The 15,000-nt window shown below is 42.2% G+C and overlaps 2 protein-coding genes across 3 annotated transcripts in view; one reads left to right on the top strand and one right to left on the bottom strand.

The window, feature by feature from the left end:
* The window catches only part of adcyap1r1a (adenylate cyclase activating polypeptide 1a (pituitary) receptor type I), a 27,122-nt gene extending 13,166 nt beyond the window's left edge, over positions 1-13,956 (top strand). The window contains exons 4-15 of one of the 2 annotated variants that reach the window (XM_030363400.1): positions 992-1,102; positions 1,305-1,405; positions 1,594-1,691; positions 1,959-2,094; positions 3,595-3,748; positions 4,147-4,207; positions 4,562-4,631; positions 4,967-5,058; positions 6,106-6,189; positions 8,012-8,141; positions 8,889-8,930; positions 9,494-13,956. In XM_030363400.1, coding sequence (XP_030219260.1) covers positions 992-1,102; positions 1,305-1,405; positions 1,594-1,691; positions 1,959-2,094; positions 3,595-3,748; positions 4,147-4,207; positions 4,562-4,631; positions 4,967-5,058; positions 6,106-6,189; positions 8,012-8,141; positions 8,889-8,930; positions 9,494-9,697 — 1,283 coding nt within the window. In that variant the 3' untranslated portion in view covers positions 9,698-13,956. The remainder of the gene's footprint in view (positions 1-991; positions 1,103-1,304; positions 1,406-1,593; positions 1,692-1,958; positions 2,095-3,594; positions 3,749-4,146; positions 4,208-4,561; positions 4,632-4,966; positions 5,059-6,105; positions 6,190-8,011; positions 8,142-8,888; positions 8,931-9,493) is intronic. The other variant, XM_030363401.1, reaches the window with a different exon arrangement.
* An 815-nt stretch (positions 13,957-14,771) lies between these two features.
* The window catches only part of LOC115548637 (vasoactive intestinal polypeptide receptor 1-like), a 17,819-nt gene continuing 17,590 nt past the window's right edge, over positions 14,772-15,000 (bottom strand). Inside the window, exon 13 of the mRNA XM_030363402.1 lies at positions 14,772-15,000. This exon is cut by the window's right edge and continues 1,232 nt beyond it. The gene's annotated coding sequence lies outside the window, so the exon portion shown is untranslated.

Here is a 15,000-nt window from a genome sequence, read left to right on the forward strand (position 1 = left end):
CGCTCACAACTTGCTCAAAGAAAAAAGTCATGAAAAAAGGAGCTGGCACTATGCATTGGTACCAGGACATGGTATATGTGTAGAGTCATGAACATTGTGATGGAATGAACCCGAGTTGACTTCCGGCATTCTGCATGAATCTGACCTCGTTAGTCTCGTTAAATCAGGCCAGGATTCTCTCAGCCTACATTTTGAGCCAATGCCGGTGTCTTTCAGAAGGCCCTTTGCTGAATTGGAGGATGATGATACATTTTGAAGCCCTCTGTTTCACAGGAATATATAAAAAGGGTGCATCCTTCGAAATTGACTAAAGATGCGAATGATCTCCGCTTACCACAGTGGGCTGCTGGGTCAACTACGTTATTTGGAGTTATTTAGTTGTTTATTTTACTTATAGGGGTCTCACGCTTGGTCACAATGCTTTAGGATTCAGCTACAGAGTCTGAAGCAAAACAGTGTGTGGGAAAATCTGCCATTTTGTAGAGCAGTAGAAACTGTTTTTTACTGTGGTTTGAAGTTGTGCATTGATCTTGAAAATGAGGTACCCATTTGAATTGAACTTTGAAGTATTCTCTCTCATTAATCAAGGACATACCTTGTTATGAAGGAAACAAAAAAATGTGTGATCATTTTGAATGTCGACATTCATTCCATCCATCATCAACCCTGTTCCTGAACCACACACATCCACGCCAAATTAAAAATGTGTTGTTTACGAACACGAAATGATTGTTTGCGTAAACAAGTGCCATCTCTTTAATCTAGCCTTCACTCTTTACTGTTGTTGTTGTTGTTGCTGTTATTATTGTTGTTTGATGTTGTATCTGCGGGTTTTTTGTGTCCACATGTCTTTATTGTTGTTGTGGTTATTGTTATTGTGGTCTCGTGAAAAAATAAAATTAAATAAAAAATTAATTATAAACGACCCTTCACTTGCGTCGTCTGATCCATTGCCCCCCACCCCCTCTACCCCCTCTACCCCCCACCCCAGGGTGCCCGTGGCTGTGGGACAACCTCACCTGCTGGCAGGCGGCCGGCGTGGGCCAGGTCGTGGAGGTCAACTGTCCAGAACTCTTCAACGAATTCATGAACCCTCACGAAGGCACGTCCCTGTCGTCGTTGTCGTCGTAGCAACAGCAGTCGCGCATGCCTCCTCATTCATTCACAGTTTTAACTCTGGTTCCGCCGCGTCGTCTCTGACGCACCCCTGCTGCTGTGCGTGCGTGTGCGTGCGTGTGCGTGCGTGTGCGTGTGCGGGCTCGTGATGGGGACTGTGGTTTTTGTGTGTTCCTTGTGCCGGACAGAGATGGGAAAGGTGGTCCGCAATTGTACGGAGGACGGCTGGTCCGAGCCGTTCCCGCACTACGTAGACGTCTGCCTCTTTGATGACAACACCACCAAACCAGTAGGACCCCCCCCCCACTTATATGTCAGGATATAACCACCCATCACCAGTATGGCTGCCTCTATCCTTAATCACATTCTCTTTGTTTGTTTGTTTTTGTCTGTGGTTGGTTGTGCGTGCGTGCGTGCGTGCGTGCGTGCGTGCGTGCGTGTGTGCGTGCGTGCGTGCATGTGTGTGTGCGTGTGTAGGACATGTACTATGCGTCGGTGAAGGCTCTGTACACCGTGGGCTACAGCACATCCTTGGTGTCTCTCACGACAGCCATGGTCATCCTATGTAGATTCAGGTGAGTTTGGTCACTGTTGTGTTTTTATTTTTTAAAGAACTATTCAAGCTACGGGGCAGTGTACATTAAACATGCGTCAATACCTTCGGAAGCCTGGTTTATAACGAACGCGAAAACGTCGGTCATCTACAGATGTTGACATTTCATTGTTTTGATGTTGTGTAACTTGTGTTTAAAAGACATGCATATGAATGGTATCGCTCTCCAACTGCTCCTACTCAATAGTCCTCCCTCCCTACTCTCCCCCCCACCACCATCATGCTCCAGGAAGCTCCATTGCACCAGGAACTTCATTCACATGAACCTGTTCGTGTCCTTCATCCTGCGGGCCATCTCCGTCTTCATCAAGGACGGCGTTCTGTACGCTGAAGAGGAGGACAGTGACCACTGCTTCGAACACACCGTCAGTCCCTCCACTATCTATTCTATTTCATTTTATTTCTATCTATTCACTCTCAACAGGGCCTGGTTTACACAAGTCTCCTGTAATATTCCGATATATATACATCCGTATATATATATATATATATATATATACTTACAAATATATATATATATGTATATATGCTTCCGTATGTGTAGCTCTTTAGCAAAGAGCACGATATGTTCCTAAAGCGCTAGCTGCTTTTATAACATATGCTATTGACAGCTAGCTACTTACACGGTGATGACTAACCCAACCACACAAGAGCTCCCCATTCTAAATTTAATCACCAGTGTGTTTTGTTTGTGTTTTGTGTGTGTGTTTTGTGTGTGTGTGTGTGTGTGTGTGTGTGTGTGTATGTGTGTGTGTGTGTGTGTGTGTGTGTGTGTGTGTGTGTGTGTGTGTGTGTGTGTGTGTGTGTGTGTGTGTGTGTGTGTGTGTGTGTGTGTGTTATATGTCAGTTGATTATGTAAAATTATGGGGAGTCACCGTCGCCTTGCTATATGAATTCTAATAGGCTTTTAAGTGAGCTTTCATGGTCCTCCTTGTTTTTCTCCGTCTCCCCTCTTAAGCGCCGTCCGTCGTTCAAATGGATTTCAAACCCAACGCGGAGGCTTGCTATTTGTTTATTTATTTTTTAACAAAAAGCGAAACATGCTATTAGATGACTCACACTCTCCCCTCCCTCCCGATTACCCATGCAGAAGCATTGTTTTTGATAATTAAAGCTATTTATGTATGTTAATGTTTTTTAAGCAAGGCCACTGGAAAGACACATTATCATATCAATGGCCCCAGCCGCTGCTGCTCTCGCCGGTTCCTCTTTTTTTTTTAAAGGCTCTTTGGCCTTTAACTGTCACCGTGGAAAACATGGGTCGCATGTAGTCGCCTGTTAGGGGGCTGGGGAACATACACACACAGCCTCACGGTGACAATAATAATGTCATCAAACGTGGCCCCGGCTAATCCAGCGTATAGGTCCTCTGCTTGTCTGCTGTTGGAGCGTAATGTGGGTAATTCATAATTAGTTTGTGTTAAAGGTGAAACTCGTCATTACACTCTGCTGCCCCCTAGAGCATCCCTGTCGCTACTGACGACTATCTCCGGTGAAACAGAGTCGCTGCAAGGAGGGATTTTTTTTCTTTTGATGTTGGCTGCTGTCAAGCATTTTTATTTATTTGCATTTTTTTCCCAACCAGAAGGGCACATTAGTTTTTTAGAAAAACCAAAAAATGCTTGGACAAAAAATAATTGTTTTGACAAACGATTATTATTATAATCCCAGAGGGGCTTAAATGTGCTTTGATTGTTGCTATTGGCACAATCATAATCAGCTATTTCTGGGGCAAGAATTTGGCAAGAAACCAAATGCACCAGGGAATTAGGAATTTTATCCTCCCCTTTACAACTGAAAAAAAAATATATATATATACATTACATTTTTCTGAAGGCACATTTTCTGTGATTTCTGGTTTGCAGGTGCCGTGTAAGACTGTGATGGTGTTCTTCCACTACTGTGTGATGTCCAACTACTTCTGGCTGTTCATCGAGGGGCTCTACCTCTTCACCCTGCTAGTGGAGACCTTCTTCCCAGAGAGACGCTACTTCTACTGGTACACCATCGTCGGCTGGGGTGGGTACCATCTGCCCTGAACTCCGGAAACCCCAATGTGTATCATTTCAAAATAAAAGTATTCTATAGATCTGTAACACCAACAGAGATCTTCGTATTACCTGAGTGAGCTTAGGCAGTGCTGTGAGACAAGACACGGCAGTGTGTCTTGTGATGTTCATGGGAAATGTAGTCTTATTGTGGGAAAAGCTATGCAAAAAAGCAAACACTGGGTTGATTTGTTTCTGGAACATTCCCATATGCAGTTGGCCCATCAGATGTGCTCATCATACTAAGAATGAATGTATTGTGTATATTACTATTGTTTTTTGTAATCTCTGTATGGATTCATGTGATTTATAAAATAAATGGCATGTTGTTACAATGCAGGGTTTTAATACTCATCACTGTTATTACAGGAACTCCTACTATCTGTGTAGCAGTCTGGGCTGTTCTCAGACTCCATTTTGATGACACTGGGTGAGTCTGAGCACTACTTCACCCTAGAAAAGGTTTTATCTACACCGTCAACACAGCTTATGAAGCAGTTCTGATACAGTACCTTCTGTCTTGTGTTAAATATATACTTGAATGTTGTTGTATGATTAATAGACAAAAATCATTCTGAACGAATCACCAACAACACCACAGTTGGAAAACAATCCCAGATGTTTTCGCGTACAATGAATATATTATATCCAGTCATATCCAGTTATCTTAATTTCATTAACATCAAAGCAGGGAAAAAGCTTCTGCCTTACAAATTCATGCGTTCCATCATGGGTCTTGACTCTTGATCATGCAAATTGACATCGTTTCCATTTTCCACTCCAGATGCTGGGATACCAATGAGAACACTGCCCTCTGGTGGGTGATCAAGGGACCGGTGGTAGCTTCCATAATGGTATGAAGGCAAATAACTAAACAAAGCGTATATACCATCACAACACAAAAAACATTTTATTTTAAGGTACATTATGCAATAGTTCTGCTCTCTGCTCTCTTCAAACCCTGAACACCCAAGAAAAGTGAAGCTCAATGATAAAACGTTGACCATGAGATATCTGCTGCTGGTCATGTTCGTTTGAACATGACAGAATTAGTGTCAGAGCACGCTTCAAACTGAAATAAATGTGCATATTATACCATATCTTTAAAATATTGTTTTCCATCTAATTGTATCTTTGTGGTGAGGAGGACACATTTGGTTACAATGTCAAATTCTGTTTCTTGTCGCAGATCAACTTTGTTCTGTTCGTTGGAATTATCATCATCCTGGTGCAGAAGCTGCAGTCTCCTGACATCGGTGGCAATGAGTCCAGCATTTACCTGTAAGTGAACCAATCCCAGGGACAGTGTAGCTTTGGCTTTGAACAGTCAGTGAGGAAACGGTGAGCTCACGCTGTAAACGATGCGACACTCAGCATCATGACATATGTAAGCAGACCCGAGTTGTTTTTGCTAAACGCTCCTTGAACAGTTCTGAACTACAAACTGCTCTATAACCAGATACCTGAATCCTTTACACGCAACACCACGGTGTCACTTGAGATCATTGCATTACGTCAAAGATTAATCCATCATCCATCCCTGCTCCCCTTGGTGATAAAACACGCTGGGGGCAGTGGGATCATGACCATACAGCTTCCAATGCATTCCTCCTCCTCCTCCTCATCCTCCTCCTCCTAAACACTAGCCTTTCATCACCTTATCACCATGGCTACGTGCTGGCTGTTGGCACAGTAAGCTTTGATCTCGTTGTACGCCAGTATTGTATGTACAGTGTGCGTATAAAGTGTATACAGAAGGATGGACTGGACTGTATGTATGTTTAGCCTTGTTGTTCTGCACCAGCTAGGCGACAAGGCGAGTGGTCTTTGAAGACCCCACATTTCTATTGTCATCTGGTTGGATAATCTCCATGTGTCTGCAGACATGATTAGTGTGCGGGTGTTTTTGTATATATACATATTATGTGTGTGTGTTTATGTATTTGTGTGTGTGTGTGTGTGTGGGTGTAGTGCTTCTGGAGGAAGTGCGTAAGAGGAGGGTGTGTGTGTGTGTGTGAGTATAAGTCAATGTGTTTGTGTGTGTGTGTGTGGGGGGGGGGGGTGGGTGTGGGGGTGTGTGGGTGTGCATTCACACAAGTATATTTATACATGTGTGTAGGTGTGTGTGTTGCGTGTGTGTACTTGTCCAGGTACGTGTCTTTTTGACTGAGAGCGTGTGTGTATGTTCACGTGTGTGTGCGTGTACGGGCGCACGTGAACATGTGCAACCGTCTGTCTGTGTGAGTTCCTCCAGACATGAGTGTCCCTAAAGACGTTGTCCTTGTTTTGTGGCTGTGTTGTTGTTGTTGTTGTCTTTGTGCTGTGTAGCAGCTGTGCTCAGAAATGCTTCAGTGAGCCCACACAGGCGGCTCAGCACTCGTGCAGGATGTCAGAGTTATCCGCCATCACACTGTAAGTGTGTGATTGTGTGTCAGTGTGTCTTTGTGTGTGTGTGTCTTTGTGTGTATGTGTGTATCTGTGTTTTTATTTGCTCGTATCCGCCATTACAATTTTAGTGTGTGTGCGTTTGTCTTTGTGTCTATGTTTTTTTGTATCTGCAATTAGACTATGAGTGAGTTTCTGTGTGTGTGTGTCTGTGTGTGTGTGTGTGTGTGTGTGTGTGTGTGTGTGTGTGTGTGTGTGTGTGTGTGTGTGTGTGTGTGTGTTTGTGATTGTGTCTGTGTGTGTGATTGTGTGTGAGTCTGCATTTGTACCGTGTGTCTTTCTCGTTATGCACGTGTGTTTGGTAGTGTGTCTCCTCTCATTGCGTGAAATGATATTTGTGTATTTCCCTCACTTTTACACTACAAACAGCCTCTTCTAGACCTAGATGTGAATTGTTAAGGATTTAGTGATACAAGCAAATATAACATGAGAGGAGCAGATTTCATAAAAGGGAGTTTGCCTTTCATTATTAACAAGTTTTAAAAATGCACATATTTGGCAGTCGGACACTGGACGGACGTTTGTCATTCAATATTAGGAAATATTATTTATATTACATACATTTTTTATTGATTATATATGTTTATTATAGCTAATGGACGCTTGGCAGGAAAGTTATAATGCTTCTTATTTAACATTGGCTGTAGTATTTTAGGGAAAAATCCTGCACAATTCTCTCACAGTTCAATTTAAATAAATGCAATAATAATCTATGGATAAGGGGGGACGTCATTGAAATGCACACCATATAAACCCTGTTTTCCTTGCTTTGTCTGTTCGTGTTGACTGTACTGCATCTCAATCTCTCCCCTCCACCCCATGCTTGAACACAAATGAACAAATGTCTCTGTGTGAAACACCCATTAGGTTAAATGCGTTTCGATGTTGTACGAACACAGTCTCATACTCGTCTTGAGAGGAACGCTCGAAAAGAAAATGAACCCGGCGGCAAATGAAACGTGATAGTGTGATAGTGATAGTGTGATAGTGGAAACGGGTGCGGGAATAGAAAGCGAGTCCCGCACATATCGACTCCCTGTCACGTCTGCCGACACCACGGCAGACTCCGCGCCGTGTCCTAATCATGGAAACGTACCTACGCTAAATTAAAAAGCGACAGCTGCAGCAGCCAGTCTGGAACCTTTCCCTGATGTGACTTCACTGACACCCCCCCAAAATAAAAAAAACACCACCCCCCCCTCTTCCGCGTTGAGTGGAAGCGCCGATGGAAACGCGCTCAGGCGGAATGACCCTGACGTGTGCGTGTTTTGCGTGCCGTATTGAAACGTATTGAAACCATTTAGCGCATCCTGGGTTTTTTCTCTTTGTCATGGTGGAGGATAGATGGAATTTGAAGGAGTGTAACCTTGTGTTTGTGTGTGTGTGTGTGTGTGTGTGTGTGTGTGTGTGTGTGTGTGTGTGTGTGTGTGTGTGTGTGTGTGTGTGTGTGTGTGTGTGTGTGTGTGTGTGTGTGTGTGGCGTGTGTGTGTTTACTTGTGTGTGTGCATATGTGTGTGTGTGCATGTGTGTGTTTGCCTGTGTGTGTGTGTGTGTGTGTGTGTGTGTGTGTGTGTGTGTGTGTGTGTGTGTGTGTGTGTGTGTGTGTGTGTGTGTGTGTGCGTGTGTGTGTGTTTGCCTGTGTGTGTGTGTGTGTGTGTGTTTGCCTGTGTGTGTGTCTGTGTGCGTGTGTGTGTGTGTGTGTGTGTGTGTGTGTGTTTGCCTGTGTGTGTGCGTGTGCGTGCGTGTGTCTGTGTGCGTGTGCGTGTGTGTGTGTGTTGTGCACGTGCAGGCGCCTGGCCCGCTCCACCCTCCTGCTCATCCCGCTGTTTGGTATTCACTACACCGTGTTCGCCTTCTCGCCCGAGGACGTCAGCAAGCGAGAGAGGCTGGTGTTTGAGCTGGGGCTTGGATCCTTCCAGGTACAAACACACACACAGACACGCGCACACACTGACATACACACTGAAACACACACACACACACACACACACACACAAACACACACACACACAAACACACCACACTGACATACACACTGAAACACACACACACAAACACACACACTGAAACACACACACACACACTGACATACACACACTGACACACACACACACACACTGACACTCGCACACACTGACATACACACTGAAACACACACACAAACACACACACACTGACATACACACTGAAACACAGTGAAACACACACGAACACACACTGACATACACACACTGACACACACACACACACACACACTGAAACACACACACACAGAGACACACTGACACACCCACACAGACACACCCACACACAGAGCTTTGCCTAGTGCTGACAAACGTGATTAGATGGGAGATACAGCCCAAGAGGTCAAAGATCAAATGAGAGGTTTTAAGTCACGTGGCAGTAGCTATAAAGGTGCATTGTGTTGCTTTAGTATTTTTCTTTTTTTGATGTGATAAACTAGGATATTATGTAATGTTTCACTTTTTCACATCTTATGCACATATACGGATCACACGTGTGCCATAACCTTTTCATGAGCGATGACAGTCAGAGGTCACTATGGTATACTGGGAGTCTCATTTGCAGGGTGCTGCTCTCAACCCGAGAGCGGCACGTCCTAGTCCTGCTACTGTGTTCACTCCTGACTCCTCTGTTCCCCTCAGGGCTTCGTGGTCGCCGTCCTCTACTGCTTCCTGAACGGAGAGGTAAGCATGGCTCGTTGGCTCAGCCCCAGAACACCAGTGATCCAACCATGATTGTCTAGACAACGCTGCCGCTCTGTAAAGCGATCGCTAGGGTCACGACTATTTCCTTAACGACCTGGGACGCTTTTATCCAGGGCAACCGGCAATGATTTCAGATCAATGTCATTAAACCTGCACTATGTATGTTTTCCCAATAGCAGCCCCCGGTGGCTTGTGGGTGTAGCTACAGTTACAGCTAAATCATCTCAGAGATGCCTGGGATTTTCCCATTGTAGGTGGGGGCAAATATGGACCAGAATAAAACAATTGATGGCGAGTAATCCCCAAGAATGGGTTGACTCGTTGATGGGCTCGTTTTATTCTTGTTTAACAGAGTAATTAGCTCCAGTAGAAAGGTTCAATTTAAGGAGATTTAGTGGGCTTCGGACTCTTTCTCTAGAGTCCCCAACCCAGCCACGCCTTACAGGCAGGCCGCGCCGCAGACCCCCGGGGGGATCAAACCCGGGTACTACGGCCGCAGAGGGAGTCAAAAGAAGTGACGTCCTGAGGTTTCTCCCCCAAAGGTGCAGTCGGAGATCAAGAGGAAGTGGCGCAGCTGGACGGTGAACCGCTACTTCGCGGTGGACCTGAAGCAGCAGAGACATCCGTCTCTGGCCAGCAGCGGGGTCAACGGGGGCACCCAGCTGTCCATCCTCAGCAAGAGCAGCTCCCAGATACGCATGTCCAGCCCCCTGGCCGAGAACGCCAACCTGAGCCTGCCCACCTGAGCGCCTGATTGGTCGATAAAAGGTGTCCCCGTACTAACCCTGCCCCCCCTCCCCAGCCCCTTTACATTCTAGACCAATAAGAGTGACCAAAAGTGGGCCGACCCACTCCAGTCCCATCCCACTCCCCAGCTCCAAGTTTTCCGCAAACGTTTGGTGATCCACAAATGCAAATGCTTTTGTTTGAAAGTTATTTGGTAGGAGCTGGATTGAAATGGGTACAATTTATTGTATGTATTGGAATTGTGTTCATGGCACAATGCACTCTTAATTAACCACACCCTTTGAATAGTGATATAGTATAGATGCTTTTAAACGTATGCAGACAATTCCGTCTGTTCAATTTTATTTTTTTAAACGTTTTAATACTCTCTCTATTTCTCTCTCCCCCCTTTCTCTTACTCTTTCTCTGTGCAGATCATTTACAATTAGTGTTGTTTGTTATTATTGCTAAACTGTATGCCAAACCATTGATCAGCATTGAAAAAAAAAAGGATGAGACAACTGGAGAGCTTAACGCGTGGCTTTTGTAATGTACACAAAGTGTTTCAAAGTGCATTACAGGTTGCCCAAAAACGGGTCGGTCGACAACCCAACATTGAAACAGTAACCAAACCACCGCCTTGCTTGTACAAATGCTAACTGTTTCAGTGTTATATCTTTTCAAATCATAAACAAAAAGGACGTTTTTTACACTCAGCCATAAGTACAGAGTATGTCAAAAGATATTTATTTAAAGAAAATACTAATAATCAAATCATAGATTGATACCTTGTACCTTGTAAATAGATTGTTTTTTAATGACCTTTTCAACAAAAGGAACTGGAGCTCCAATCTGTAGATTTCATCCCGTGTCCCGCGACCCCTACAATAGTATCCTAGAGACAAAAGCCTGCGCATGCCAAACTAATTGGTTTGGCGGAAAAAAAAACAGACAAACACTCTCCCTGTGTTAACGATCGGGCGAATCATCTAGCTCATCTGCCATCATCTTCACATCTCATCTCATCGCTTTCTCCTCATCGCAAAGAACACTTTTGGTATCCTCTGGGAAGGACATCACTCAGAATTTTGGTGATTAGTAGTAGACAAAATTAGGTAAGCACTAATACGTATTTATATGGATTACAGCGTCAGGCACGACCGCGACAGCAACAGCTATAGTGTTCATGAGAACAACAGTGTTGTCTTGTTTCCCAGCTTGTTCTGCAAAAGACATTCCCAAGTGCCTAGTCAGTCAGAATTAACGACAACATTAATTTTACGGTAATTCAATAATGCACTCATTTTATGTCCGGACTCCGTGCTAATGTGAGTTTAATTTAGGTAGGTTAGTTGGTTTAGTTTAATTGATTTGGTTTTTGTTAATTTATGATCTAATTTTAGATACATCTTAAATTTCAAATGTTGTTTATTTATTGTATTATTTTGGTGTATATTATGTCGCAGATTTTTTTCCTTTCTCTGGCTGATATTGGACTTTTTTCTTCTTTAAAATATTGCTAAGAAGAAATTTTGATATTCATAGCAAGGGTAAATGTTATGTTTTGTGATGTGATGATGTGCAACTGTACACATGTGTTGGCCATTTGTTACAGCAACATTTACACTTTTATGTGACCATCGCTCAGTAAATAAAACTAAAACAAATCCATTTCGACCTGGCACTGGGACAAATAAGTTATATAAACAAGTAAATAAGGGAAATAATGCTTTAATACGACAGCTTTTGACAATCCTGGAACATTTTAAGAACAATAACCATTCATAACCATAATTCATGACATGCTTATAAAACACTAAAGAAAACAACACATGTTTTGTGCTTACATGATCAGGTTTCTTGAGGTGGAAAATAAGAATTTATTATATGCTGATGAGATAACATTGTTCATAATCAGACAACGTTTTATAGACAGGATGTCAGTATTATTTGACAGGACTGAATACCTGCTGTATTATTGCACATAAATGACGGTCAACAAAGTTCCATGACACATGAATATGAATGAATGAAACTGGTTGCTCTTGACCACTCATGAAGTGCAATCTTTTTGAGGCGACACTTAGGCCAAATGTTTGTTAAAACCAATCTATTGTAGATCAATGCAAAAGGCATGTGTATTCCTACAGTATTATATTGTCCTAAGCTCCAATGGGTATGATTATCCCTAATTGAAGCTAGATATATCTATTTAATTTAAAAAGAAAGTGAAAGTGCTGGCAAGCTAGCATCGTTTATATACACGCAGAAACGGTGTATGATGCCATCTTCAACAAAGGTGTGTACTTGTCCTGAAGGCAGCAAGCTTGACGCCACAAAGTTGTGGTGACCATAGTTGTTGAGGTTGAAATCCGATCTTGGGTGATTTCATTCTTTATTCATTTATAGATTTATTATAGACTCAAGATGTGATGATAACTGCTGATTCAGAATTGGTTGGGTTGTGTACATATATAAATATATTAGATATTAGACACTGTGGAGATTGTGTAACAATAGCGATATTCATACATATATATACAGTATATACACAGTATATACTGTATACGTGTATATATGTGTATTGAGTACATTACGTAGTCTGTGTGCGTGCCGGTAGGGTACTGTGGGGGGTATTCATTTGAAGATCACTCTCCCCTTTTTGGTGTGTTTCTATGACCAGGAAATCTGAATTGTTTGGTGGCGCCTTACGCCGATACCTCATCTGGCTGGGGCCCCCAATGCGGGCCCCTCCAGCTCTGATGTGAAACGACCATGTCTCAAAGCTGTTACTGTGATAAAACACACAAAGAGTTCCTCTCTTCATCGTCATCGTGCCATGTGACACGTCCACCACAGCGTGGCAGCTCAGTGTTAAAGTTTAGATAAAATAAATGCCATTTATTAATTTTTTCTTAGGTTTTGTAATGTGATTTTGGTGCGATAAGAAGCTAAATGTAAGCTAGTCTTTTGCTTTTATTTATTTTTGCTACTTGTGTCTTTCAGCTGGAGTTTTCTTTTGGTTTTGGGTGTGGTGTGCTTCTCAAGCACATGAGAGAATTTAGTTACTTACTTTATTTATTCAGGTAAACAAATTGTGATTTCAAAACTCTTTCGCAGGTGGGTCCTGGCCAAAGGGGCAGCCCATCACGGGGTGGAATACAAAAGGCAAATAAAAAAAGAAAAAAAAGAACATACAACATTTGGCGATATTAAGAACTGCAAAAGAAAAGGTTAATTGGGCTGCCTTTGAAATTAGCAAGAGGACCCCAATCAGATTTTAAGTATTTTTTACAGCGGAGCGAAGGCGATGCCGCAATGTTTTAGTGGTGTGAGGAGGTGGATGTATGATGAGCATGAGCTCCATATACTCTACGTGTGCTGTTTTGGTTTTCGGGACCTCGGCCGGTATTTTTCATCTTCTAAAAAAAAGAACTGCATATTTAGTTTTAGTCTTTGAAATGTGTTCTTTATATTTTACTCTACAATGGTTCACCTAGTACTTGACTTGGTTTTTATTTCCAGGGGTCTATATTTGAAAAGCAAGTCGGAGTTGCAAACAAACCCACACACACACACACACACACACACAGACAGATATTTGGTGCATGTGTACAAGTACAACTCTTTAAATAATCAACGGTCTTGCCATTGATTTGGCAGTTGTGCCCGTGGAGCCTGTAACGTGTAGTGATACAAGAATACGTGTATATATCTATATGAGTGTAATACATGAGTGTGTGTGTACTGCACACTCTCTCGGTGGCCATTGAACTCTATGAATGTACTGTGCCATCATCGCTTTGATAAACGTTGCCTGCTATTTCACAATTGCCATTGTGTACAAATGATGTCTCTCTCTTCTGATCACATGTAAATGCAAATATTTCAATATTTTTGCTAATGGCTCGACCTCTCGGTGATGACGACCTGTGATACCTGTAAACCGTGTTCTCTTTTGAATGTTTTTGTTTGTTACACCGCCGTATTTTAAGCGTGTACAAATTTGAATCTCAGTGGAATAATGTGTCTATTCATGAGCTTGATGGACAGAGCAAGGATATGATGATGTGTGCGTGTGTGTGCGTCTCTGTGTGTGTTTCTATGTTTTTGCTTTGTAAAGGCAGTGTGTGTGTGTGTGTGTGTGTGTGTGTGTGTGTGTGTGTGAGATACACTTTGGTAGTGTGTGTGCGTGTGCGTGTGCGTGTGTGTGTGTGTGTGCGTGTGTGTGTGACACGCTTTGGTTGAGAATGGGTTATCTAAGTGTAAAAAAAAAAAAGAACTGGTATAATCAACTTTTATTTTTGCTCTGCCTGTAATATGAGTGTGTATTACACGGTTCTGTTGTCTCAAATAATGTTAAAAAATAATGTGTTCATTTGATTGCAAAATAAATCCATCCGTCGTGACTAACATTTTGTTTTTCATTTATTTTCATACAGTGGAACAGTTAGTTACATTTTATGCGGTTGCTCCAAACATTGTTTGATGTGTTTAAAATCGTAAAAGATGTTCAGGTTCATTTTGCCAACATTGCACCCCTTTCATATAAAATATGTTTTAATTACGACGTACATGCAAAAAAAATAAGTCAGATAATGCAACATTGATTCTGTTTATGAATGTTTTCCTCACAAATTATTTCATATTAATGATAACCCAATGTTGATAGCAGTACATTAAAGGAGTTCATATGTGAATTGCCCATATGTAAACACAATGAGTATAGCTCATCAGATATCTGGAGCACAGTGCACGCCACACATGACAGTAAAGTTCATCAGATATCTGGAGCACAGTGCAGGATTATTTTGTCCTATCAACCCTTTGATACGTCATATGCTTCTTCATCACAGGCAAAAAAAAAAAGACTGAATCAGTAGGGAAATGAATGATGCTTTCTCAGAAGTAATTTTGAGACAATTAATGCTTAAGAATTATCGACATCAAGAGGCTTTAATTTGTGACAGAGGAAGGGGTCTGACGGAAAAGGCACAATTGATTAATTTGACTTCCATATTCCATACCATTAATATATAATGAATACATTTTACTACTACTATCGAATTAACTTTTTTTTTGTGTTTATATATATGTTTATAAATTATAATGCATATATTGTATATTTACGTTAATAATATACAGTATATTTTAATTTGATTGACTAAATAGTAATGCTGAAACTCAAGACAGCCACACGACTGTAATCCATTATTTAACCACAAGGGGGCGCTTGACCAACGCTTCCCGATTCATGTACTGCATGTGGATCAGTAAATATGCTTAAACCTGCGGCTGAGGCAGAAAAGGTTATCTGACTGGA

Source organism: Gadus morhua, chromosome 8 (genome assembly GCF_902167405.1).
Source record: "Gadus morhua chromosome 8, gadMor3.0, whole genome shotgun sequence".
Classification (NCBI taxonomy): domain Eukaryota; kingdom Metazoa; phylum Chordata; class Actinopteri; order Gadiformes; family Gadidae; genus Gadus; species Gadus morhua.